General features: G+C 52.7%; 1 protein-coding gene across 1 annotated transcript in view; it reads left to right on the forward strand.

Annotated features, from left to right (window-relative positions):
• The first annotated feature begins 14,935 nt into the window (after positions 1–14,935).
• The window catches only part of RIPOR3 (RIPOR family member 3), a 73,469-nt gene continuing 61,375 nt past the window's right edge, over positions 14,936–27,029 (forward strand). The window contains exon 1 of the mRNA XM_049649868.1: positions 14,936–15,020. Within this exon, the coding sequence (XP_049505825.1) occupies positions 15,018–15,020 (3 nt within the window). The 5' untranslated portion in view covers positions 14,936–15,017. The remainder of the gene's footprint in view (positions 15,021–27,029) is intronic.

Raw genomic sequence — 27,029 nt, forward strand, 5'->3', positions numbered from 1 at the left:
TTTTCCTTCTCTCGTGGAGTTCAGGGACCAGGATGTGCGGCTGAGGCGTCCATCAGAGGGCAGTCTGAGCTGGAAGCGTGCGGTCTGTCCACCCAGAGGAGCCCTCGCCAGCCGCTCCCGGGGTGCTAATTTGTTCTCAGAGTTGAGATTTAATTGAGGTCAGAGTCATTTGTACTTATCGCTGGTGAGCTGCTCTGAAGAGGTGATTTAAGGACAAGAGGTGGCCGCATCCCAAAATTCCTCGGACACTCCCTTTGCTCTCATTTCTCTCGGAATTCCTGGTCTCCTAAATATGATCATCTGTCTTCGCTTCTCTGACTTCGGCGCGCTCCGTTTCCATTCATGGCATCACTACCCTCTCTGGCCATCCGAGGCCAGAAGTCTGCTGTGAACCCTGTCTCCCCGTCACTCCCCACCTCTACGCGGCTGCCTCATTCAGGACGAGTAGCTAGAGGTGTAACCCCCAGGGCAGACCTTCTGGACAGCCTGCAGGCACCAAGCCCCACACCCAGGCAGGTCTGGGAAGGCCCGGTCTGAGGGCTGCAGGGGTGGAGTAATCTGATCTGCTCCTCTGCAGCCCCGGGGCCAGAGACACCCCTCCCCTTCCTTCACACAGCACCGGGGCTCTCCGCCCAGCCCCGCAGACCCTCTGCCTTCTGTTCCCACAATAATGGCGGCCATTCAGGGAGCGTGGACTGTGTAAAGCCAAGGCCTCCGTAGGCCTGATGTCATTTCCTTCTGAGGAGGTGGATAGGAACCCTTAGTGTCTCCCGTTTGTGGACCAGGAAAATGAGAGCCCGCTGAGTGTAGGGACCTGTCTCTAGTCCCACAGCCAGGAAGTGGTGACACAGATCTGGAGCCCCGAGTGTCTTAACTCTTTCCCACACAGGGGGCCCTCACCCAGCCCAGGGGTGCATTACGAGGGTCCCATGAAACGTCAAAGACGCCAATGGCCATCTGTCCCAAATTCTACTTTAAAAAGAGGAGTAATTGTTTTTAAATTTCCCTTAAAAGGTGAGTCCGTGTGGGACCTTCCACCTGCCCGGCGAGCGCGGAAGTAACCGGCACGCGCACGGCCCGGCCCCTTGCTGCGTTCTAGTGACGCCTGGGTGACTGGCCCCCATTTCTACATGCTGAGACCCCCAGGGCTCAGGCCTTGGACCTCTTCTCCTTAGGACTCTTCCAGGTCAGCCCTCAACGTCACGGCTTTAAACACCACCTACGCGCTCGTGGCCTTCACGCTGTTATCTCCCCGTCTCTCCCCCGAACCCATGCATATATCTACTTGCCTGCCTGGTCCCTTCATCATTTCTATCTACTAGGCATCTCAAACTTCATGCAATACAAATCGAACTGTTGATCTCTCCACACGCCTCCTCATCAAGGTTTGTCCGCCCGTGCTTTCGGAGCTTGCAGGTGACTACTGCCGGCATCATCCTTGACTCCTCTGTTTCTCTCACACCCACATCCCCCGTCCCATTGGCCTGACGTCCAAAATATCTCCAGAAGCCAACTGCTTCCCACCACTCTCCTATCTCCTCCCCTGGACCAAGTCGCCGCCATCTCTTCGCTGGACTCTTGCAGGAGCCTCCTCCCTGCTCTCTCTGCTTCTCCTCTTGCCCCTCTACAGCCTCTTCTTGACTCTAAGCCAGAAAGCTTCCGGAACAACCTGGGACCACGTCCCGTGGCCGGTGGCAGCCCCCTGAAAGCTTCTTATCTCACTTAGAGTCAATGCAAGCTTCTCTCAATAGCCTCCAGAGAGCCTCTATCTTTCCTCCTTTCCCTAACCTTATCTACCAACACCCTTCCCCTCATTCAGGGCCTTTGACGTTCCCTCTGCCACTCCCTCCCTTCTTCCAGCTCTGCTTTCAGTAAGAAAGGATCAGATAGATTCTGGACCTATCTATTGGCTTTGTTTATTACTTGCCTCCCCTGTGACAGTGTGAGCTCCGTGTAGGCGTGGACTGTGTTTTTCCTACTTCAATTCCGCAATCCAGAACCGTTCTGGCCCAGAGTGAGCGCTCACGGGGAAACGAGGGTGATCGGTCAAGATCTATGTACAGTTGACCCTCGAACAATGCGGGAGTTGGGGGCACCGGCCCTGCGCAGCTGGAAATTCATGTGTAGCTTCTGCCTCTCCAAAAGTTAACTACTAATAACCTACTGTTGACTGGAAACCCTTACCAATACCATAAACAGTGGGTTAATACGTATCTTTGCGTGTTACAGGTATTATATATTGTATCGTAACAATGAAGTCAGCTAGAGAAAAGAAAACGTGATTAAGAAAATCGTAAGGAAGAGGGGCACCTGGGTGGCTCAGTCGGTTAAGCACCCCAGTCTTGATTTCGGCTCAGGACATGATCTCACGGTTCGTGGGATGGAGCCCCGTGTCTGACTCTGTGCCGACAGAGCGGAACCTGTGTGGGACTCTCTCTAAATAAATAAATAAATAAACATTAAAAAGAAAAGAAAAGAAAATCCCAAGGAAGAGAAATAAACTTGCAGTACTGTGCTATATTTGTTGAAAAAAAAAATCCACGTTTAAGTGGCCCCATGCATGTTGCTGAAGGGCCAAGCTCAGTTCTCAGAGGCGCTGACCATCTCAGACTGAACCCAAGCATACAAACGCTACTCCCCCTGGTGAAGGGTCGGCCAATGGGATGGCAGCGGCAGTGTCACCAACGCATGAAACGGGTGCGATGTACTGATTAAGGTTCGATCAAGATGCAGACTGGATTCTGCAGGGACTGCCACCACTGGGCACCTCCTGAGATGGAGGTTAGAGAGGGCGACTTTGCAGAGTTGTGCCTTACCTGGAACAGAAAATGGGAGGTAAGCAGGTAACAGTGTGGACCGGGTGCCAGCACGCTGCTAAGCTCATCACCTGAATGCCGATTAAATGTTCACACAGCCCCACGGCTGGGTGCTCTTCCTGTCACTACTGTAAGATGAAGAAACCGAGGCCCGTGTGAGTTGAGGAACTCGCCCATAATTGCTCAATTAACTGTCTCTCCTGGACATTCTGTCTCACCGGGTTTGGGATGGGGCCCTTAAACCTGCCTTTTTTTTTTTTTTTTATTTATTTTTTATTTTTTTTTATTTTTAAGATTTTAAGTAATCTCTACATCCAATGTTGACGCTCTACCCAATGAGCCAGCCGGGCGCCCCAAACCTGCCTTTTTAAAGGGCACCAGTGGCTGTTTTTGCCGAGGCAGGTAGGGAGACACTGCACTTTCTGGAAAAGCACGGACTAACCTTGGAAGGCAATTCTGCTGTTGTTAGTGCCGTCACCCTCTTGTGCACTGCAGCCCCCTGAGGAGTCCTAGGGTCACTCCTGCCCCACAGACAGGCTCCCTCTGGGTGTCCCGGATTGTATAAATGCTCAAAGGGAAAGCAAGCTGATTTTCCTTCCCTTCAGAAGTCCTGGTTGCCTCCAATGAGGTTGGTTTGCACCAGTTCTACCTTCTATCTCTGTCACCTCCCTCCTGCCCCACCTCTTTCCCTTTGAAAATATGTCAAGACTTTTTCCATGGCTGTTAAACCGTAAAGATTTAAGTACTTTAAAAAAAAAAAAAAAAAAGCATCACATAAAAGACACGACTGTATCTCAACACCTGGAATCCAAACAGAATGAAACAGAACTTCAACAAATACGTATTTGTTTTTGGTTCCTACTGCTCAGAGCAAAGCCAGGGAGTTTAAGCCATGGCTTGCGTCGGCCCATGGACAGAGCGTTCACAAGCCACGGTTTCTCGGACGCTGAAATATACGTGCTGCACATCCCGGCGTATAGGTGTCCAGAGTCCTCAGGCGTCTCCTGTGCCGCAGCGGGTTACGTTCTCCAAACCACGAGCACAACCTCTCCCTTAAGGACACTTGTTATCAAAAGATTCGAGGGACTGGAATGTGTAATTCAAAACAGACGTGCAAAGACGACCAAGTTTTATGGCTTAAGAAGAGAAAGAATGACTTTATTGCCTATAAAATAAAGTCCACATGCTACAAGTTGGCTTGAACCCACCTTGGGCAGCTTCCCCCCCCCTCCCCCCAACAGAACTGAGATGAAAGGCCAGGCAGCCCCTTCGTAGCCGTGGGACTCGAGGGGTACGTCAACTGTCTGAACCTCAGCCTCCTGCAAGGAGGGAAGTTGGGAGACGTGGCCCGATTGTGCCCCGGAGGGCTGGATCATGTTAGGCAGAATTAGGACTTAGTCATTGTCTTTGTTAGGAAATTAAGCATGGTTTAAGGAGATGCACTTGGCTGTCAGGTTGACACGGAGCAGACTCACGATAAGAGATTTTTGTGTCTGCGTGATGGGGTAAGGGATGCCCAGAGCGCTGGTAAAACATTATTTCTGAGTGTGTCTGTGAGGGTGTTTCTGGAAACGGGGAGCACGTGAATCAGGCTGAGTGAAGATCGCCCTCGCCAGTGCAGGTGGGCACCATCCCATCTGTTTAGGGCCCGCACAGGACAGTAGAGCAAGGGCCCATGTGCTCTCTGCTTGAGCTGGGGTATCCACCTTCCTCTGTCCCCAGACATCGGCTCCCCCGGTTCTCAGGCTTTCGGACTCTGCCTGAATCACATCACTGGCTTTCCTGGTTCTCCAGCTCAGAGAGGGCAGACTGTGGGACTTCTGGATCTCCATCACCTCATGAGTCAATTCCTATAATAAATCTCCTCACATACAGATCTTTATATTTCCTATTGGTTCTGTTTTTCTAGAGAACCCGCATAATTTTCGTCTCCCTTCTTACTTGGCCAGATGGAACCACATTAAACCTTTGCTCATTTGCTTCCTTTTTCCAAGCGGTCCCCTTGAATTTCTGCATGGCCCTAAATCAACCCTACAGAGTTCTGCTCAGATGCTGCCTCTTCCAGAACCTCCTCCCAGATGCCACCTTCCAAAGCCGTTTCTCCCAGCGTGACTGTGCCAGTGACAGCGGTCCCCACACACTGCTTTTGCCACGGCTGTCCTCCACCAGCCTGCTCCAGCCTGGGGCCAGGACCCATTCCATACACTGGCTCTCCCTCGCCCTTCGAGGCCATCCCCTGAACCCACCTCCAGGTCACCCTTCACAGAGAGCTTTCTAAAATGCAAACCCGAAGGGGCGCCTGGGTGGCTCAGTTGGTAAAGCGTCCCACTTCGGCTCAGGTCATGATCTCGCGGTTCGTGAGTTCGAGCCCCACATCGGGCTCTGTGCTGACAGCTTGGAGCCTGGAGCCTGCTTCCGATTCTGTGTCCCTCTCTGCCTGCCCCTCCCCCATTCGTGCTCTGTCTCTCTAAGAATAAATGAAGCATTAAAAAAAAAAAAACAATTTAAAATGCACACCCATGTTGCCATGTTGGTGCCCCAAACCTCCCGTTAGTCCGAGGCTGGAGACAGAAACTCCTCAGCGTGGGCCACAGTGCCCTGAATGGTGTGGCCCCATCTATCTCTTCAGCTTCATCTTTTTGTTTGCCTGAAATAGAATTCAAATGCCATAAAATTCACCCTTCTAACGTATACAATTTAAGGGGGCACCTGGCTGGCTCAGTTGGTAGAGTATGTGACTCTTGATCTCAGGGTTGTGAGGTCGAGCCCCACACTGGGGGTAGAGATTACTCAAAAATAAAATCTTTTTTTTTAATTAAAAAAAATTTTTTTTTTACATTTATTTATTTTTGACCGAGTGCGAGCAGGGGAAGGGCAGAGAGGGAAGGAGACACAGAATCCGAAGCAGGCTCCAGGCTCTGAGCAAGCTGTCAACATCGAGCCCGATGTGGGGCTTGAACCCACAAACCGTGAGATCAGGTGCTCAACTGACTGAGCCACCCAGGCGCCCCTACTTAAAAATAAAATCTTGGGGTGCCTGGGTGGCTCAGTCGGTTAAGCGTCCGACTTCGGCTCAGGTCATGATCTCATGGTCCGTGAGTTCGAGCCCCGCGTCGGGCTCTGTGCGGACAGCTCACAGCCTGGAGCCTGCTTCACATTCTGTGTCTCCCTCTTTTTCTGCTCCTCCTCTGCTCATGCTCTCTCTCTCTCTCTCAAAAATAAACATTAACATTTTTTTAAAAAAATAAAATCTTAAAAACATATACAATTGAGTGGTTTTTAATATACACACAGAGTTCTGCAACTCTTACCACTACTTAATTCCAGAACATTTTATTACCCACCAAAGAAACCCCACACCTACTACCAGTCACTGTCCATCTCCCCACCCACCTTCACCAGCCCCAGGCAACCATGAGTCCGCTTTCTGTCTCTACCCATTTGCCTATTCTGGACATCTTGTACAAATGGAATCATACAATCTGTGGCCTTTTGTGTCTCGATTCTTTCACTCAGCGTCATGTTTTCAAGATTCACCCACGCTGTACTGTGTGTCAGTGCTCTGCTCCTTTTTCGTGGCTGAGTAATATTCCACCGTATGGACAGACCCCATTTGTTCATCCATTCACCAGCTGATGGACACTCTGCTTTCGGCTATGACGAATAATGCTGCTGTGCACATTTGCGTTCAAGTGTTTGTGTGAACATACGTGTTCCTTTTTCTTGGGGATACGCCTTGGAGCGGGGTTGCTGGTTCAGATGACGTTCTAGGTTTAACCTTTGTGGAACTGCCAGACCGTCGTCCGTGGCAACTGCACTATTTCACATCCCCACCAGCACCGTATTGACGATCCCGATTCCCCACCTCCTCCTCCGGCCACATCTTGCGTCATGCAGCCCCTGGCTCTCTGGGCGCTAACCCCACAACTACCAACGTAGTTCTTATGCTGGCCTGCTTCCCTGTCCTCCAGAAGGAAGGTCTTGAAGATGCCTGTGGTTCCCACCTTAGCAGACTCAATGCCTCTTTGTCACCCCTGAAATGCAATTTCTCAATAATATAACCTACCTAGCTGTACCAGGAGAACATGTACATGGAATTCTCAAACTGTAAAATAAAGGAGAGTAGAAAGTAAGGGATAACAAAATCACTTCTGTCGTAAGGCTGGATGGAAGTCCTGGTGAAGTCTCCAGGCACTTGAGCTCACAGGTAGGTACACTGTGCTGGTGACAGCTACAGGTACAGGTGGATCTAGGTGTGGGGTGCTAGCCAGCCACGCGCCATAAGCATACTGAGTTTGAACTGTTGCCAGAGCTGTTCCTGCAGAATGGCGACCAATGTGAATTCCCAGGCAAAGCAAAGTTCAGTCTTCTCTCAATTTACACAGTGAAAGCATCCCAGGAAATTCAGTATCATAAAAACCATGTAAAAAACAGTTGGTTTGGGGCGCCTGGGTGGCTCAGTCAGTTGAACATCCGGCTCTTGACTTTGGTTCAGGTCATGATCTTGTGGTTCCCGGGTTCGGGCCCCATGTCGGGCTCCGGGCTGACAGCATGGGGCCTGTTTGGGATTCTCTCTCTCCCCTCCCCTGCTCAAGCTTGCTCTCTCTTTCAAAATAAATAAATAAACTAAAAACAAAAAACAAACAAACCCCACGCTGTGTTTGTATGTAAAACAAAGTTGGGCTCCAGGATTACCTCACTAACCCAGCAAACCTTCTGGGCTTCCTCTCACCAGGCGAGCTCTCTTTCCGGGCTCCCCATGCTATTTCTTCACGGCAGTGGACACCATTTGTGCCCATACGTTCACATTTTCTTTTTGTGAAAGTCCGCGTCCCCCGCTAGACAGGGACCCCGCGAGGTCTGGGTTTGTGACCTTCTCATCTCTGTGTTCCCAGCCCCAAACGTAGTGCCTGGTACTCAAATGTTTCCTGAACGAATTCCTGTCTAATGGCGTTCTCGTCCACTTCCTCTGTTGTCCTGAAAGTTCTCAGAACACCGTGCCAAACTTATCTGTGTTGCCAGTGCTAATGAGGGTTCCTTTCTCATATGGAAAACAATGATCAAATATTTAAAATGCAGACAGAAGCGAAATTACCACTGGGCTACCAGTGTCCTCAGAAGTGAGCTGAGGACATGTTACGACACACGCTTCCACGAATCTTCCAGAAACTGCTGTGCTAGAGACATGGTCATGGGAATACACTTTACAGCTGTGGTTTCAGTAAAGAACTTTCATTTCAACGGTGTTAACACTTATTTCCATTCTAGCTGCTATGTAACAAACTATCCCGAAACTTAGTAGCTTAAAGCAACAAGTAAGGTGGTCGTTTCTCCCTGTTCCGTGGGGTGGCGGTCTGGACAGCTGGGCCGCTGGCCTTCCCGGGCTCACTCGTGGGGCTACAGTCATCTGACAACTCGACTGGGGCTGGAGGGGCCGAGGCGGCCTCACCCACACGTCCAGCAATGGTCTGTCAGCGGAGGTACCGTGGTGCCCTTCCACACGGACGGCTGTCTTCCAGGAGGCTAGCCCAGGCCTCTTCGCTATCTGTTGTCTCGAAATTCCAAGCGAGTGAAAGCAAAGGCAGAAAGCACAGGGGGGAGGCCTGGTTCCGAAGCTGGCGGACCATGACCTCCATCTCATTCTGTCAAAGCAAGTCACGGTGCCGCCCAGATTCAAGTGGGTGGAGACACAGGCTTTTAGACGGAGTGGCATCAGTGCCCTGCAAAGGGCAGTGGACCCAGGGAGGCATCCTCACCGGGGGCCCTTGCTGTCATGACCCACCACGGCGCTCTCCCCAGAGCGCACTCTTCTTGCTCCTGGCTCCGGAATCCGAAGGGCCGCGCCGGCTCTCTTACTGAGGGAGGTCCCCTGGGACCCCGGGTCTCCCCTTGGGACTTGGCATCTCCTTCCCTGGCCCTGGAGACGGAGGTGCAGAAGGTAGAGGTGAGGCTGAACGTATTCTTTTCCAGATTTTGTGTGGTTTGATTTGGGGAGCGGGGCCTGATATCATTTTATTCTCTTGCCGCTTGCCTTCTCTTCCAACTCAACGGAAACAAAAAGTCGAGTTAATGCGGCATCCCGGCTAGCGGTTCCGTGGATTTCACTACAAAAGTTACCTACGGGTTGAGAGCTCTGATTCCGGAGCAAGACCCCTCGAGTGTGAACCTTGGCTCTATTACTTGCTGTGCGACCTTGGGAAAGTGACTTCATCTTCCGATGCCCCAGTTTCCTCCTCCCTGACATGGGGATCATGACGCCCAGGATGAGGCCGTGGCAAGGGTGGAGTGAGGTGGTCCGTGCAAGCCGCTGGACAGCACCAGGTCAGGGCCCTTGCACACAGGTCAGCCTTCTGCCATGGATGGGCTTTTTTCGAGGGGTGTGGGGGAGGCGGAGGCTTAACTGAAAAAGCCGTTTATAATCTTAGTACGTCCACGAAAGAGTAAAGCCAACATGTGCATGCCTCCTGCTCATAACTGCGCTTCATTTTAGCCCTATTACGAGGTATTTGTGCTTTCGGTATAAATTATAAATCTAAACACATGCAGGGTTTGTTTTTCCCCCAAAGCAGATTCCAACCAGCATGAAACCAGCCAACCCAAATAAATTGTGCACTTAAGTCCATTGTTTCCAGCAACATGTAAACTGTTGGGTTGTGGAGATTTGCTTTGAAGAGGGTGCCCCATTAGTGCTCCTAGCATCAGGGTTCAATTTAGGCAGCGCATATTTGAAGAGTTTACTAGAAGTTTGTGGCAAAGAAAGACACGCACGGTCGGGGAGGGGGGGCAAGGGGCTCTTATCGAATTGTACAGGATGCATTTAGGCGGTGTTGTCGTAAAAGCACAGAACAAAGCAACAGCCCTGAACTCAAGGAGACTCAGAGAATTCCTCAGCTGGAGAAGTCATTCTGGGAATGCAAAGATCGCTTTCAATGTTATGTTTGTAAGGAAATGACAGTCACCAAGTGGAGAATGTCAGGTCCTCTGAGAAACCCTGTGGGCACTCACGTGCAGAACACTATTTACTTAACTGGAGTTGGTTCTGAAAATATTTGACTCTGGAGGGTCCCAAAGGGAGTGTGCAGGGTGTCTGGGATTTTCTTTCAGGTCAGGACTCGGCCTTTGCTAATCCCCTCAGCTGATAAAGCTCCGGTCTTCAGGGCGAATTCATTCCTCTGCTGAACCGAGGTTTATGGCCCCGGCCGAGGCCAGAGCAGGACCCTGTCATTCTAAAGGTTTCCCCAGCCAAACAGAGCCGCCGCCGTCGTCTATCTGATGAACTGGTAGTTTGTCACAGTGGAGCAGAGGTGCCTGGAGTGAAGAGGAGTGTGGAGAAGCCTGGGAATGAAGGATCTGGATATTTATCTCCAGGAAGAATCCAGGAACCTGACATTCTCATCGGTGCTAAAGGTTGACAGGGCTGACAGAGCAGGGGGATTCTGACGTCACTCTCAGGAAAGTGATGGCTTTCACCAAGCAGGATGAGTCTGGGGGTTTGTTCTTTCTGTTAAGCTCACATCCCCACTTCCTGAGCGGGAGACCCTTTCACCACCCCAGATTTTGTCCCTGCTAACTTGCAGGATGCCGGGGCATTGATGGCAGTCATGAGTCCAAAAAGGCTCAGACAGGAGTGAGACCACCTGGGCCCCAGTCTGGCTTCTTCCCGAGACCTGGACAAATGGCTGAATTCAGCCCTAAGTCACTGAGCACCTATGACGCTCTGGGCACTAAGTATGTAACGGCACAATGGCTGTCCTGGTCAGGACGGGCCAGGTGGAGAAGGATGACGAGACCGGCAATCTACACACTTTCCGCATAGTGTCTCATGCTTCCCAAGTTTAACATGCATGTGAATCACTTTGGGGCCCTGGGAAAATGCAGGATCTGGTTTGGGAGGTCTGGGGTGGGACGTGGGACCCTACTAAGACGCTCTAGTCTGCTGGTCCCTAGACTGCACGTTAAGCAGGAAGGTATTATTTCATCTAATCCTTAGAACAACCCACTGAGGCAGTATGATTGTTCCCATTTTACAGATGAGGAAATAGAAGCCTGGGGAGGTTGAGCGGTTTGGCCAAGGCCACGTGTACAGCTGGGAACGGAGGAGCCGCGACTGGACCCCAGGGCCTGCGTGCTTCCATAGCTCTGCCATGATAAGGCAGTAAGGACAGCACCGGGAGGGGCTCCGCACCCAGAGTGGGGGCTCAGAGAAAGCTCTGGGAGACCGTGCCTCTTGGCGGGTGCCAGCAGGGAAAGGGTTAAGGTATTAACTAGGTGACAGCCAAGGAGGGCCGATGAGAGAAGCCCAAGGGGAGAGAGGGCTAGGGAGCTGGGGGAACCCGCAGGACAGAGCTGGCACCTTAAGAACTCTGATGTGTATTCTGTGTATTCAGGCACGGGGGCAAAGCAGGAGAGGGCTAGGAGGCTCTGCGGTGCACGTTTTGGCTTTACCCGGAGGGCCCGAGAAGGAAGGTTCTCTGGAAAGATCACGTAACCTCTCTGTTTACTCATCCTTCCCTGGTGACACACTTCCTGGGGGGCATCCCCTTCTTTCTCAAAGGCACTGCCCCGCCCAGCACTTACTACCTGGGCTGAAATTAGCACTTGGCATCTGGGTTCTATTTACACATCTGCCTCCTGCTAGAACATTTCCTCCTTATTCGTCTCTGTCCCCGAAATACTCAGCCTGAAAGTGGGATGGTAACACCTTGAGGGGAGCACGGACAGCGATGGAGAAAGAGTTGGAAGGTAGTGGAAATGCTGTACCAACTGGAAGGCGTGTGCCCACAGAGCCTGTAGAGGAGATTCTGGGACTGTGGGTCCGAGACTCTTCTGTAAATTTACTTACTTTTTCCCCTTTTCAAGTTGATTTATTTATCTTGAGAGAAAGCATGAATGGGGGAGGGGCAGAGAGAGAGAGAGAGAGACAGATGGAGCCAGAGAAAAAGAGAGAGAGAATCCTAAGCAGGCTCCCCACTGTCACCACAGAGCCTGACGCAGGGCTCGGACCCAGGAACTGTGAGATCATGACCTGAGCCGAAATGAAGACTCGGGACACTCAACCGACTGAGCCACCCAGGCGCCCCACCGTATGTACATTTTTAAAAACAGCATGGCGGAGTCGGGGTGGGGGCAGGCTCCTGGGTGGCTCAGTCAGTTAGGCATCTGACTTCAGCTCAGGTCATGATCTCATGGTTTGTGGGTTTGAGCCCCACGTCGGGCTCCGTGCTGACAGCTCAGAGCCTGGACCCTGCTTCGGATTCTGTGTCTCCCTCTCTCTCTGTCCCTCCCTTGCTCATGCTCTGTTTCTAACAATAAATAAACATTTAAAAAAACCAGCATGAACTTATTTTTATCTGAGCCCATTAAAAATATTTAAACAAACTTAAAAAAAAATAAACTTTAAAATTTAGGATAGTATTAGATTTATGAAAAGGTTGCAGAGAAAGTACAGAGAACTCTTACCCCGCACCCGACTTCTGATTGTTTCCCTTCTCGCTGACGTTCTACATGACTGTCGTACATCTGTTCACAACTAATGAACTAATATTAATACGTTATTATTAACACTACTCCACGTCCTATTAGGATTTTGCCCGTCCTCCATTATCACTGGCCGAACACCATTCTAGCTAGATGCTGTTGGCTGCTGAATGACCCGAGCCTGAGGCCTGCTTTCTCTGTTAAAAAGGAAAATCAGTAAATGTTGGAGAGGTGGTCGAAGCTGAGACTTTCTCACAGGCCAGATGGGGTTGGAAGAACACTGCCAGAGGAGTAAAAGGGCTTTCCCACCGTGGGGTTCAGCATCGTGTCCTGCCGACTGTGTGTCTCCTAACGTCGTCTTGGGCAGCCCCGGGCATGATCTGCCTATGCCACTCACTCTGACAGCTGGAAACGCCGCGTCTGAGACCGCGGGGCTCAAACCTGGAGCTTCCTTCTGCACCGGAGGGTGACACCGGGGAGCTGGGTGCCCCTGGCTCGGAGATGGGCAGTACGTCTCACTCGTGTTCTCTGCAGTGACTCTGCTGAGTTCCCACAGCCAAGCAGGCACGTGACGAGAATCCCACCACCAGCATGAGAGGTGCTCCCTGCATGGGACATGAGGTCCGCTTGCCTGTCGTGTCCACGAGACGGGGCCCTGCGTGTCATTGGTGATGGGGGAGGCGACCGTCTTAAACTGACAACTGCCTGCTCAGCGGCCTTTTCTTTCCATAAGGTCTGGATTCATCCCCGTCAGGTGTCTCAAAATGGTTTTCGTGTTTTAGGAGTTGGAGTCGGTGACGTTGTTTCCTGAAGCCAAGTTCCACACTTTCGAGTTCTTTCCTTTCTAATACGTATCTGCTGTCCTCATTTCCAGGAGACCTAAGCCCCCTCCACACTCACTCAGCTCCTCTGCCCTTAAGGTAAGTCACTGCTGGCTCAGGGGTCCCCGATCGAACTGGAGGTGATCACACTTGAGTGTTTGCAGAATTGCTGGGTTCGCTCCTCAGCACTGTTGTTCATTTCTCGGCTGGCGCATTATAGAATTTTGAGTTAGTCCAAGGGGGCGCGTGGTTGGATGAAATCTTCTCCGCATCCGGGTGTGGAAGAGGACGCTGCTTGGGACACAAGTAATACGTGAGTCCCTTTTCACAACCCAGTTTGGTTCAAATCCTTTAACACTGATTTTCCAGGCTTGCTATGTGTTTCTGTAGTAATCCATTTTCAATTGTTTCCTATGACAAACTTTTTTTTTTTTTTTTAACAAACCTCTGCGTGCACGCCTCCGTAGGCACCGGCCTAAGTTATGTTCTGGGTGGCGGCTGTTTGCTTATTTCTGGTTTTTAAAGGTCTTGGCAAATCCAATTACTCTTCGGAGTATGTGTGTGTGTGTTTGTGGGGAGGGGTGGCAGTTCCTGTTCTTTGGGGGCTGTTTGTTTACTCCCGGCTCCTCATCTGCAGTGGCTGCAGGGGGTAGAAGGGAGCCAAGGGGAGGCAGAGAGAAATTCATCTCTAGGTGTTACAGGCTGGATGGTTCCGCAGGGCCAGGCTCCTCTGCAGGGCTGGTCAATGGGGGCTTTGTTCCCGAGTCCATTCTCCGAGCGGAATCCGAAAGCTGATGTGCCAAGGTGACAAAAGGAACCCGCCTGTGTGTCTGTCGTGTTTGGACCCCACCCCCTGACCGGGACACCATCAAGTCTGTAGGAGTCGTATATACACATGTAACAGGGGCGGCAGGGGGGGGGGCAAACCCTGAAAAGATTAGGCTGGAGAAAAAAAAAAAAAGGAAAAAAGGCAGTAAAAGAAGCGGGCCACTAACTCTAAAGACATAAAGGGAAAGGGCCAAGCTAATTTGCACCCTAGGAGAAGTGGGAGGTGCAGAGGGGACAATGGGACACCCGGGAAACAAGGAGCACAGGAAGGGGTGTGTGCAGGATCAGATCCCACAGACAGAGGGGGTCGCATGGGGAGGAGGGAAGAAAGGAGGAAAAGGAGAGAAAGCGAGGAGGGGACTTGAAAGTGGCAAGGTAAGAGGAGGCAGAGGCAGGGGAGGCAGGGCAAGGCTGCGTCCCTGTCTGTTTGTGATTAGCACACAGCCCCGGCGCAGAGTGGAGTAAACAGAAACTTCCAGGCGTCCCCACACCCCCCTCTGAGGCAAAGCAGAAATCAGATGCTCCGTGATTAATCGTGGAGAGTTCAGGACACGACCACAAGCGCTGTGCGGACTTGAAATTAGCTGCCTTTTCCCGTCCCCTTGCCAAGATGGGAGTGGGGGGTGGGACGTGAAGGGGTGGGGGCCCCGCCTGCTGGGGGCCAGCATGGAATCCTCCGTGGCAGAGCTCAGTGACACTGACGGGCAATCGGCTACATCCACGGCAGCAGGCAGCATCCGGGGAGAGCGGCCGGCCGGGGGGGCCCCAGGCGGGCTTCCTGGAACCCCGGCTCCGGCTGCCCGCACCCTGACACGGGCCAGATAAGAGCCGGGCCGTGCTATCGGAGCCCTGCAGTGTGCCTTCCCACGTCCTGCGGCACCACAAGGAAGGCTGGGGGACAGAGGGCTCCTCGGAAGCGAGCTTCTGAGTGGCCAGTCTGGACTGGCTTCCCCGGGTCCTCGCTCGACTCCAGCCCCGGATGGGAACCGGCAGCCGACACTCGCCTGGGCGGCAGAGGAAGCCAGACTGCCTGGAGGAGGACGCGTGACCGGGCCTGAAAGTCCGTACCTGCTCCATGGTGAGTGCTGGCGTGTGGACCAGACGCTAGAGGGAGGTGAGGTGTGGAGGGCGGCCCCCCTCACACTCCGCCCTGGTGCTCCACCGGGGAAGGGAGGCTGTGAGGAAGAGGCGGGATGGGATTGCAGGGGCCGCTGTGTGGCCTCGGGCAAGTTCTCTCCCTTTCCCGGAGGCGGGCCTCCGTGTGTCGTCGCGGCGTGGGTCGACAGCTGATCTTCAAGGGGCTTTCACTAGGACCGTGTCTCTGGTGTTACCTGCCAATGTCAGGCGCCATGCTTGGCATTTGCGAAGCTCCAGCCCAGGAATCGCCATGAGCCTCTGGTGCGCCTGGTAGTATTGCCCTTGTTGTACACTGAGCAAAGAGAGGCTCAGAGAAGTGAAGTGACTTGCCCAAGGTCACACGGCTGGTCAGCGGCAGAGATCAGAATGAGGTCTCTGTCTTTCTGACTTGCACTTTCTGCTTCCAGTGGGCTGTTTCCTGTTCTAGGGTTCTGTGATCTCCCCAGGAAGCAGGGGTGGAGGAGGAGGGGGTGTCAAGGGGAGCATTCCCTGTAGGAGGGGGGCAGGGAAGTCAGAGGAAGCCACAGGCTGAGCAGGCTGTACCTCCGGACGGTATGTCCGCCCAGGGTGGGGGCCCACGTCCTGGGATGGGCAGGGGCCCCCGGCTTGAAGGAAGAGTGCCCGCCACCCTGCTCCCCTGCCGTGGGAGGCTCCTGGGGGCAGGACAGGAGGGTTAGTATCAGGCAGGGGTGGAGAGGGCTGGGCGTGGGGAGAGTGGCACATGCCTCTACTGGGTTTTGTTCCAATTTTATTCTGCCTTTCCAAAAATCTGTTTCGAATCATTCTGGGCCCCCACTCCTCCTCTGGATGGAACAGAATTGTGAAACACATACAGAGCTTTCCACCGCCTCCCCTGGGGGAATCACATATTAATATTATCGGCGGCTATTTGCATAGACATCCCCACAGCTGTGGCAGCGGCAGCCAGAGATAAGACACAGATGAAAGTCCCAGAGCGTCTCCCTGGCACGGAGGGACGCATGTTACAATGACACAGCCGGCAGGTGGGAGATCCCACGGGGAACAGGCCTCCGGGCGGAGCTGGAGATCCCAGCACCACGATGTGGCCTCCTCTCCTCTCTTCTCTTGGAAAATTCCATCTTGCAGCACCTCTGGCTCAGGCCTCCTTCCTTTCAGCGACTGGCTCAGGCCCTCTGTCTTGGGCTCCAGTTGAGACCTGGGTGGGGGACCGGCAGTCCCCTCGGTGCCGGGCACACAGGGACGATAGGTCACCCTACCCACTTCTGCCCTGGATTTTTCTTGTAGCCCTGAGCAACTCACGTCCCATCTCTGGGCCTCTGTCACCTCCCGTCTCTGGGCCTCTGTGTTTCCTCATCTACAAAACGAGGGGATTATTTTAGGAAATCTCTGTAATCTCTTTGTGACTCTAAAACTCTGTGACTCTGGTTGGAGGGCACTTAAGTGCTCAACAAGCTTCTAGGAGAGGACGGTCTCCCTCAGAGCTCTGCCACCAGGAAGGCGCCGGAGGCTGGCACAAAGGCGGGCCTGAAGAAGAGACCGATGGCGCAAAGTGCCTCGTTACTGACGTCAGCGGTCACAGGCCTTTGGGAGCCGAACGGGTTGCTTTTGTGGGGAGTGATTGAGCCCAGATGCGTGCTGGCTGGGAAGCCGTCACCTACCCCGCAGCGGAAACTCAGCACCGCCCCCAGGACCCCCCAGATCTTTCTGGGGAGCTGCAGAGCGGTGTCTCACATACGCCCACCGACTGGGCTCTTGCCCTGCTTGTCCTCTCTGGCTTCCTCTTGCCTCTGCCCCCAAGGCCACTGTCCGTCTGAGGTTCCCAGAGCCCCTACCCTTTCCGTACCCAAGCCGCTCTGGGTTCTGGGCAGAGACGGAGGGAAGAGCTTCCTCCCCAACCCGGGACACTCTCTGCCACGTGCTCCCTACACGGCGGTGTGTTGGAGCCAGCTTGTACCGGCTCTGGAAAGCCAAGTGTCAGATTTTCAGAAAGCTGGTGAACTCGCCAAACAGAGCCATTACTAAAAATTAAATTTCATGAGCTTGTAACCAAATAAATGATGCTGCAAAGGGAGGAATTAATCAAAGCCCATCGCTTTCCGTTTCTGAAAGGACGCGTCGCTGTTAGGAATGTTCCCGCGGTACCTGTCTGCCGCTGCAAATCTGTCCCCAAGGCCGGGCGGAGTGACTTCTAGTCGGCAGCCTGAAATCGGCCACGGCGGGAGTCGTTACGCCACGGGAACTGGTAACAGTACAACTCAGGGCTCGATCTGTTCACTGTCTAGATTTGAGAAAGGAGACAGGAAACGTTAATGACGCAGATTAGGCGTAAAAGTGGCACCTCCGCGGCCGTTTCTTGTGAAGAAAAACGAAGGCACTTGCTCCCTTCGCTGACAGATGAATCAACTCCGATACGCTTCGTTGTATCAGTTTGGTCTTATTCCTTAAGGGGCTGGAAGATCCCAACCAGCTTTCCTCACTCATCAGTTGTAACTGGTGAGTGTTTTTCCAGACGTAATTTCCAGAATTGCCCTCACTCATCAGCTGTGACCACGGGCTGATTACAGGTACAAGAGTTGGGGGCAAAAATCAACAAAACCACCCTGGGTGAATCAGTTTGAGCGTATGAAGCCCACACATCTTATCTGTATTTGTAAACTGTGTGCGACTCATCCTTTACTTCGGTACAGTCTGTAATAAACCTAAGTGTGTATGTGGGTATCTAGGTGCACACACGCACACACACACACACACACACACACACACACACACACACACGCAAGCACACTCGATCTCCCCTGGAGGCTGGGTGTTAACTTGACCAGCACACCAATGGCCCCGCAGCACATATGCTTGTGCTCAGGGTCTCAGAAATCCTGTCCTGGGCCATCCTCAGCCCTCACTCCATGGGAGTTAAGACTCCAGACTCGAAGCCAGGACACAAATGCTTCAGCTTCCTCCTCTTGCCTAGAACACACCAACAGTCCAACTCCTCTCCTCCCCTCTGAGCACTGGAATGGATGCAGAGACTGGGTAGGGTAGAAGGTGTCGTCTACACGGGCAGTGGCAAAGGCCCCGGGCTCCTCGCTGCCTTCACTGGCTCCGCATGTGGGGGCATTTCTGGCGACCCCTCATGGGTTAATTCCATCCGCTTAAGGGCTCGCCCCCACCGCACTTCATTTTCATGCGCAAAGCATGATTCTCTAACAGAAACGGCATCTTGGAACCAGGAGAAGGAACAGCTAGGCCAAACCTATAGGAAAGTTAAGACAACTTTCTATTTTTAGAAACCCTGGGAGCCAGGTGGGCCTTTTCCAGATCTCCCAAGCCAGCAAGGAGAGGAAAGTATTTCTCATTCCAGAGTTCCGTCTCTTACAGTCGAGGCCAAGGAGGAGGCCCAGGTGGGGTCATGGGCTAAGAGAAGCGCAGCTCCGATGGCAAGAACAGAGCCATGCTCGGTGCAATTTTTTTTAATGTTTATTTGTTTTTTAGAGAGAGAGAGAGAGAGAAAGAGAGAGTGAGCAAGTGCGGGGGAGGGGCGGAGAGAGAGGGAGGCACAGAATCCGAAGCAGGTTCCAGGCTCTGAGCTGTCAGCACAGAGCCCGACGTGGGGCTTGAACTCACAGACCGCAAGATCGTGACCTGAGCCGAAGTCGGACGTTCAACCGACTGAGCCCCCCAGGCGCCCCTCACTGCAATTTTAAAGAGAATTAAAAGTGGGTTTTATACTTATTTTATTTTGTGTGGTCCGGAGGTCGATCCTGAGCTTAAATCCCAGTGGCCCCCCTTCCCGGTAACCACAGTGGAGAGTCATGTGTCTATCCTTCCAGACCGTTCATTCACCCATTTTCACATCTTTCTTTTTTTTGTAATTTCAATTTTCAAAAATGGGATCTTTCTACCTATTCTATTTTGTATCTTCCTTTTCTCACCTGCCAATATACCCCGAGTGTTCATCCATGTTAGCTCATGGAGACCTCAAGCATGCCTTTCAAATTTTCTAAAGTTTATTTATTTTGAGAAAGAGGCAGGAAGGGGCAGAGAGACAGGGAGGGAGAGAATCCCAAGCGGGCTGTACGATGTCAGCACAGAGCCCGACGCGGGGCTCGAACTCATGAATTGTGAGTTTCGCGAAACCAAGAGTCAGACACTTAACCGACTGAGCCACCCAGGCGTCCTTAAAACATTCCTTTCAATGCCTGTGTATCAGAAGCCCCAGGAAGCTGGAAGAAGGGATCCATTTTGATAACCACATCGCAAACTTTCTTGACCCCAAAACACACAAGTAGAACCCAGCTGTTTCCACTTTTCAGTAAAAAAGAAATTCTATTGGCTTTTCCTTTAACCGCTTCCTGTCCCCACTCTGCCCTCACCCTGGTTCAAGAGGCCATTTGTCTCTGGACTGTGGTAGTTACCTCCCCATTGGTGTCTCTGCTTTTCTTGCTTCTCTGACGGTCTATTCTCTACCTGCAGCCGGTGGGGTCCTGTTAAAATGAAATCAGATCCCGTCCCTCCTCTTCCCAGAACACCCTGTACCTCTCAGTTCTGGTCCCACCTCACCTAGAGTAAAAGGCCGAGGCCTCACCATGCCCACAGGGCCCAGCAGGATGTGACTTACCCCCCCTGCTCTCCTCCTTGCTACATTTGCTGTTCTCAGTTGTGCTAGGCACAGTCCTGCCTCAGGACCTTTGCATTGCTTTCCCTTCTGCCTGGGACACTCGTTCTCCATATGGCTCACTCCTTACCACTTATCATCATCTAGCATACTATATCATTTTTTTTCTTAAATGTCCCCTACTGGAATGTGAATTTCCTGAGGGCACAGGTGTTGTGTTTTGTTTTGTTTTGTTTTTTTGCCTATTTTGTTCAGTGTTATACTCCAAAGTAGGCACTCAATAAAGGCACACAGTGGGCACTCAATTAATACTTGTGGAAATACCTGCCTTGCTATGTTGCCAAGGGTGTCAAGGCAGTCGGATTTTTTGGGAGAACCCTGAATTAGGGTCACCAGGAATCTCCAGCCACACACTACATTTCATTTATGAATACCACATTCTAATAGCCTGTGCCAACTTATGCAGTGGCCGTTCATTTGCATAACAGTGAGAGTCAGCTGAATTGTACATCACTGGATGTGTTGTCAGACCAACCCCAGCTCACATTCTGGACTCTTCACGTGGCCCCTGTGCTCACCCCTCTCATCTATCTCAGGTGGGCACGGAGGGCCCTGTAAACAACACCATCTCCACACCTGAGTGTGGACACGCTGGGAATCAGGCAGAGTATGGGATTCTGTTGTGGCCAGGGGGCTGTCACCGGGCTATCCCCTGAGCTGGACCCACCATTCCCGCCCCTGTGTGGCTGGGAGCCCCCCTCTGAGGAGCATGCCCAGCACTGCCTTCCAAACGAGTGAGGGGGCAGGAATCCGCTGCAGGAGGAAGCATGTGGCATACACATGCCCTCGAAATGCACCACCGGGTGTCCCCACCCACCAGGGACCAAAGAGTCCCACGCCTGGTTCACACCAGAGGGAATGGCTGAAGGCCTTGCTCACTGGTCCAGCAGCCGTTAGACCCCTGGTCCCGAGAGCTCTCCTCGACTTATAAAGCGGACGTCAGGTAGAAGCGAGTTAATCATAACCTTCTCAAGACATGCTGAGAGAGGCCCTGGAACGGTCCCACCCCCTTCCATCAAGCAGTCTCACTACATTTATTTATAAAAACCCCTGTATATTGGGGCGCCTGGGTGGCTTGGTCGGTTGAGCGTCCGACTTCAGCTCAGGTCATCATCTCACAGCTTGTGAGTTTGAGCCCCGCGTTGGGCTCTGTGCTGACAGCTCAGAGCCTGCAGCCTGCTTCAGATTCTGTGTCTCCCTCTCTCTCTGCCCCTCCCCTGCTTGTGCTCTGTCTTGCTCTCTCAAAGATAAATAAACATTAAAAAAAAAACACAAAAAAAACCCCTGTATAGCCGCCATCCAGCCCAGGAACTAGAACTTTCACAACTATTTACATCTGCTTACATGCTCCTTCCCGCTGCAGGAGGTATGAGCTTAAATTTTGTGTTTACCTTCCTATGGTTTTTTAAAAAAAATTGTGGCGGGTCACCCAGGGGGGCTCAGTTGGTTAAGCGTCCGACTCTTGGTTTTGCTCAGGGCACGATCTCACCGTTGTGGATTTGAGCCCCACACTGGGCTCTGTGCTGACAGCTCAGAGCCTGGAGCCCGCTTTGGATCCTGTCTCCCTCTCTCTCTGCCCCTCCCCTGCTCACACTCGTGCGCATGCTCTCTCTGTCTCTCAAATCAACATTAAAAAGGTTTTTTCAATTAGTGCAAAAATACACATAAAATTTACCACTTTAACCATTTTCAAGTTTATAATGGCATCGAACACACTCTCAGTGTCATACAACCGACAGCACTGTCCCCTTGCAGTGTTTTCATCATCCCGACTTCCCTTGTTTAGAAAAAAATTATACAGCTTCTGCGTTTATACAAAAATGATACATTGACTTTCACTAATTTTAAAGGTTATAAAAAGATATATGTTGTCTTGCGCCACTTATGTTTTCACAAAGCATCTGCCACTAAAATTTATCCCCGTGATGGCACACGGCTCCTCGTTTCTTTCTTTTCTACTGTCGCGTGCTATGACGCGGCACGTCGCCACTTGTGTTCCCCGTCCGCAGGCATTTGGGGTGCTTCCCACTTGTCTGTCTGCAAAACTGAAAGGCGCTGCTTTGAGCGTTCTTGCACCTGTCCCGGGCCGTGCGCGCCGGCGTGGGTCTCACGCGCATTCCCAGAAGCGCGACTGCTGGGGTGCAGGAGACGGGAAATAACGTCCTGAACCATTTCCCGGCGTGGCTGTGCCAACTCACGCGAGCCCCCTACCACAGGGCATTTGTCTGACGTCTTCCTTTTTGCCACGCGACCGGGTGGCACCTCCCCCCGCTCTTTACCACCACCACCGCGGACGGGCCCCGCTGCCACTGACTGTGCATCTCTGGGTCTAAGAATATCCAAAAGCCTCGACCGGGCTGCGGGTTCGTGATGTCTCACATCTTTGCGGTGTGGCTGTTCCCGGAGAGGAGCCGAGCCCGAGAGCCGTGCCACAGGGGGGAAAACGCGGAGGAGGGATCACAGAGCTTGCCCGGACAGCACTGCTCTCGCCTTCCTCCCCTTCTCTAGCCGTTACGTTAGTCGGTCTGGCTCTTCCCGTGTGGGGGCAACAGAGTGTCGCGGGTGGGGACAGATCCTCACTCCGTGACAGGTACAGTTGCTCACACCCTACATGTACTGCTGTTAATCCATTCAACCCTCAGAGCCCACAGATAGAGGTGCTCTTTTAGGCCCCACTTCACGGATATGGAAACTGAGGTGCGGAGAGGTTAAGTAACTTGCCTGAAGTCACACAGGTGGTAAACCGCAGAGATGGGTCTGAATCCGTCTCGTCTGGCTTCCTCGCGAGGTTACGCCACCTCTTGGTAGAGCCTAGAAGTCAAATGTCAAAAAAAACTCCTCAATCCTACAGACCTGGGTTCGTATCCTGGATCCCCTTCTACTATGCTGTGTGCCTCTGGGTAGGTTGCTTCGACCTCTCTGCACCTCTAAAAATGGCAAGAGCTCTCTTCTCTAGAAGCGTCATTAAATATTCCTTTTTGTACCTTATTGTTTCTTATTGGGGTGTGTGCCTATTCCTAAAAATTTCCTGGAGTCTGTTCACTGGCTTACACCTACCAGGGCTCAGCCCCGGAGCAGAGAGGGGATGAATTCCACCCAAACCAGCATCTGCAAATCAGGGCGTGAGGTATCCCAAAGCCAACTGGTGTTTCTAGGAGGAAGGAAGGGGTACGGGGCAGCAGGAGAGCAAATGTCCACTCCGGGCTGGGCTGGTTTGGGCCACTGGCCTTTGTGACCATCCCGTTGAGCACAAGGCTGACCAGGCTGAGCCACGAGCAGTGCAGGCCGCCTCTGGCCTCGCCTGTGTGAGCCGAAGGGCCGTGCAGTTGCACACAACATGTCTGGAATACCTATTCCAAAGGGTAATTCCCAGGGATCAAGCGTGTTTATACTTTTTTGGGGGAAAAGATTCCATTCCTGTTGCCAATTAGTTCTGCTCGAGAACAGCTTTTCTCAACACCAACACGTTGGCCGCCCAGCCTTGAGTTCAGTTGATTAGCTCAAAAGTGGGGAAAAAAGTGATTTCTTTCTGTCCTTCCTCCACCCCCAACTGTGAAACCCGGCTGTTAGTGATGAAAGGGGTCCTGTGGCTCGTTTAGTTTTCCTTGTCATGACTCCAGGAAAGGCTATAAAAATAACCAGTGGGCCCCCGCTGGCCATAATTGACTGTGGAGAGAAGCTGGCTACCACCGCGTCCGAGTTATCACAATCTGTTGCAGACGCGGGAGGCTTCAGTCAGGCTCGTCTGGTTACACCTGCTCCCCCAGGCCAGCGTGGGCCGGGAGGTGCTGAAGGTCACCTGTGTGGTTCTCTCCTCTCCCAGGTTCTGGGGAGTTCCCGGCAGAGGGGCCCCTGGGACAGGGGAGCCAGGAGGCCACGCGGCAGGGTGCTGCTGAGCGGGGCTCTGACACGCACTGCCTGCACCAAGCCCAGCAGTGTTGCTCAGAGCCGTGAGCGGTGGGCAGGGGACTCGACCTCTTGGTGCCTCGGTTTCCTCACTTTAAAGCGATAACGGTCTCTCCTCCTGAGACTGACGTAGGGTCAAATGAGTTAACGCACTCCGGAGAGGGTCAAGTCCCTCATAAATGTCAGCTTTTAGTATTTACTCACAAGCCTCCCGCTCTTCCCCCGTTGACACCTGAGTCGTATGTGATCACGCCAAAGTATCTTAACCTAGTCCCCTGCTGATGGACGTGAGACTGGTTCCAATCTTTTGTGATCGCAAATAATGCTGCATTGAATAACTTGTGGCTCTGTACACCCACCCCTCCCCTAAGGTATGTGACCCCCACGATAACCTTGGCTCTGATTTTCCTTGCTGGGGCCTGCAGAATGAGAGGTCTGTGGGTGAAGGGCCAGCCCTGGCCTGGCATGCAGACAGGCCTGTGGGAGGCGGGGTTAGGTGGGACAGATTCCTCTGGAGTCCCTCAGGGGAGTGAGGCGCCACGAAGTGAGTTTCAGAAGGTTGCGGCTGGGCCATCCAGCTCCAGGTTCCTGACAGATGCCCTGAGGTGGTCTGGAGACAGGAAATCTGTGCCATGCAGGTTCTGCCCATCCTCTGCAATCCTCTTCCTCCAGGAAGCCTGCCGGGATCTGGATTCCAACACCCTTGTCTGTCTCTGTACTGATTGAGCACCAACGGTATCCAGCTCCCTTGAGGGAGGCAAAAATGAGTAGTGACTGAGAATCTGAGACGCGGAAGGCGGCTGGATTTGGTCCTAACTTTCTAGCACTCCCACCCACACAACCCCCTGGACTTGTGTGTCCTCATCTGTTTAAGCAGGATAATAATAATAATAACGGTAACAACTTCTCAGGAAGGTCTTGGGAGGTCTTAGTGACATAACACTATGAAGTGTCTGACACTATGTCAGACATGAGAAGTACAAGCTTGTGTTAGGAATGTCTCATTATGGGTGGGTCTCATCACTGCACTGGGCTGTGGGCGCCTGCAGGCAGTAATGACTCATTTGGAAGCAGGGTAGAAAGGGAGTCCAGACTAACCGTGTGGACTTGGGCAAGTCGTATTCCCTCCGAACGGAGTTTTCTCTCAAAAACCGGGGTTCTGATGACACCGTCTTACAGATGTGCTGCGAGGATTAAGAGAGGCAAAGCACGCAAGGCTTTGGATCTAGCAAATGCTCAATAAACAGTGGCCATTGCTGACACTGTTAATCAACAGTGTTGACAACTGTAAATATCCTCCCAGAGACGGGCACGGCATCGTGCATGCAGTTGGTGCTTAGTGGGTACATACGGACTGACTGCCAGGGTCAAGGCGGCTTGTTATAAAGTGGGGGCTGGGGGAGGCACTGAGAGAGGGACTCATGTCTCATGCGGTTGACCTCTTTGGGAGAACAAGAGGAAAAGAGCCCAAGAGGACCTTACCTGCAGTTATGACATCTGCTAGAGCTTAACTCTGTGAGCTCAGGGACCAGGCATCAGGCATCACCACCCCCATTTTACAGATAAGAAAACCAGGGCCCAGAGAAAGGGGAGCCTCTCTGGCTCCCCACGGCAAGCACACAGCAGGGCGGTACTCGTCCTGACTCTCCCTGCAGGGGTCTTTGCCCTGACCCTCAGCCCTGTGCAGGAAATGGATCTCGGGGGCGAGATGCAGTGTCCCTCTGTGGCCAGAGCCCTCGTGCATTTCTCACATTTTTGTATCCTGGGACAAAGGGTGAACAAACTCACATGAACTGTTCTTGTTTCCTGGTGGAAAAACACTCCTGACCCAGCGGAGGGGATCTTTGCTGTTGGGACGGCACCATAACGGGTGGTCTGGCCTGCATCCTGCCCCGCTCCACCCTACACCCCGACTTAGCAGCAGCAATGATAGCAAATCCAGATCGCAGAAATCCAGGGGTGACCTCAGGGGTTGTTTGAGGGTGTCGAACGGGCCAGAAGATGCTGGTCCCGGGTGCCGGCCTCGGCTGCTGTTGGACTTGCCCCGGACGGGTCAACAAATGAATAAGCATCGATTCACTGGCTTCACGTGGCCTCCTTCCCCTCCTAAGGACACCGATCATTGGATGTGGGGCCACCTCCGTCCAGTATGACCTCGTCTTAACTAACCACATCGGCAAAACTCGACTCCCAAGTAAGGTCACACTCCAGGTCTCTGGGTAGACATGAATTTCTGGGGGGACACTGCTCCTAGTAAACATTAGCTATTACTAACACGTCTCTCACCACACAGTTTGTGCAGCACATACGAGGTGCTGAGCACTTTTCTGTGCCCTCTTCATTCCTTCCCCCGTTTAGCCCGTCTCTACAACCTTGTGAAGTGAGTTCTAGGATTATCCCTGTTTGAGGCCAGAGAGATGAACTGCCTTGCTCAAGGTCACACAGCTGCTAAATAGCAAATCTGGGAGCAAACCTTTTCTTTCTGACTCCAAAGCTGGCAAGGTTCTGAGACCCTCCAACCCCATTCCAAGGGCTTCGAGTCACTGTACTCTCTCTCCCAGAATCCCAGCCATCTGAGCTACGCTGTCCCCTGGCCCACACCTCTCTCCACTCTCTCCAGACACATCTCCCACAAAGAGGCTATAAAAGGCGGGTGGGGGTGGGGGGGGTTGGCTCACGTCTTCACGTGAAGTTGCGTTCTGCCTCAGATCGCTAGTGCCCGTCTCTCCTGCGGGTAGGAAGCAGGTAGGAGGCGTGCGACCCTCACGCGTGCAGGAGCGTGCCGGAGGCATCCATTTCATCCTTGACATCTGGTAACATTTTAGGAGTCCTGACTTGGGGTTACAGATTGAAAAATGGTCCATTAAGGTGTGATTTATTCGTCATCGGGACAATGCTGTTAAATACTCACAAAGTGATTCCCTCTGTCAGGTCCTCAACCCCCGACTTCTTGGGCCGGGCCGGGCCAGGCCTGGCGAAGGCCTTTGCAGGCAGGATGAAGCTGTTTCTTTGACAGCTAGGGGAGCGCGGGGTCCTGGCAGGGCCGGAATGGGGCCTGACAGAGACAAACGAGTACACCGCCAGACGATGTATGACAGTTTACCTTTTAACACGCCTGTGTCACGGCCACAGAAATAACTTGCTTTGGCCAATGGGAGACATGTGCAATCAGGAGCTCCTCGAAGCCATGAGCTGGGAGCCACGAGGAAGGATTGTAATTTCCAACAACTGGGGCTTTGGGCCCGGGAAATAGCCACTCTGTCAGCAGGAAGAGCCAGGAGCCTTCTCTTAGCCAGCAAGAAAGTTGGAGGCCCCTGGGCAGATCAGGGGCTCTCCAAGAACAAAGCCAGCCAGCCTGCAGAACTTTGCCGGGGGGGGGGGGGGGGGGGG

The sequence above is a fragment of the Panthera uncia genome (genome assembly GCF_023721935.1).
Source record: "Panthera uncia isolate 11264 chromosome A3 unlocalized genomic scaffold, Puncia_PCG_1.0 HiC_scaffold_11, whole genome shotgun sequence".
Taxonomy (NCBI): domain Eukaryota; kingdom Metazoa; phylum Chordata; class Mammalia; order Carnivora; family Felidae; genus Panthera; species Panthera uncia.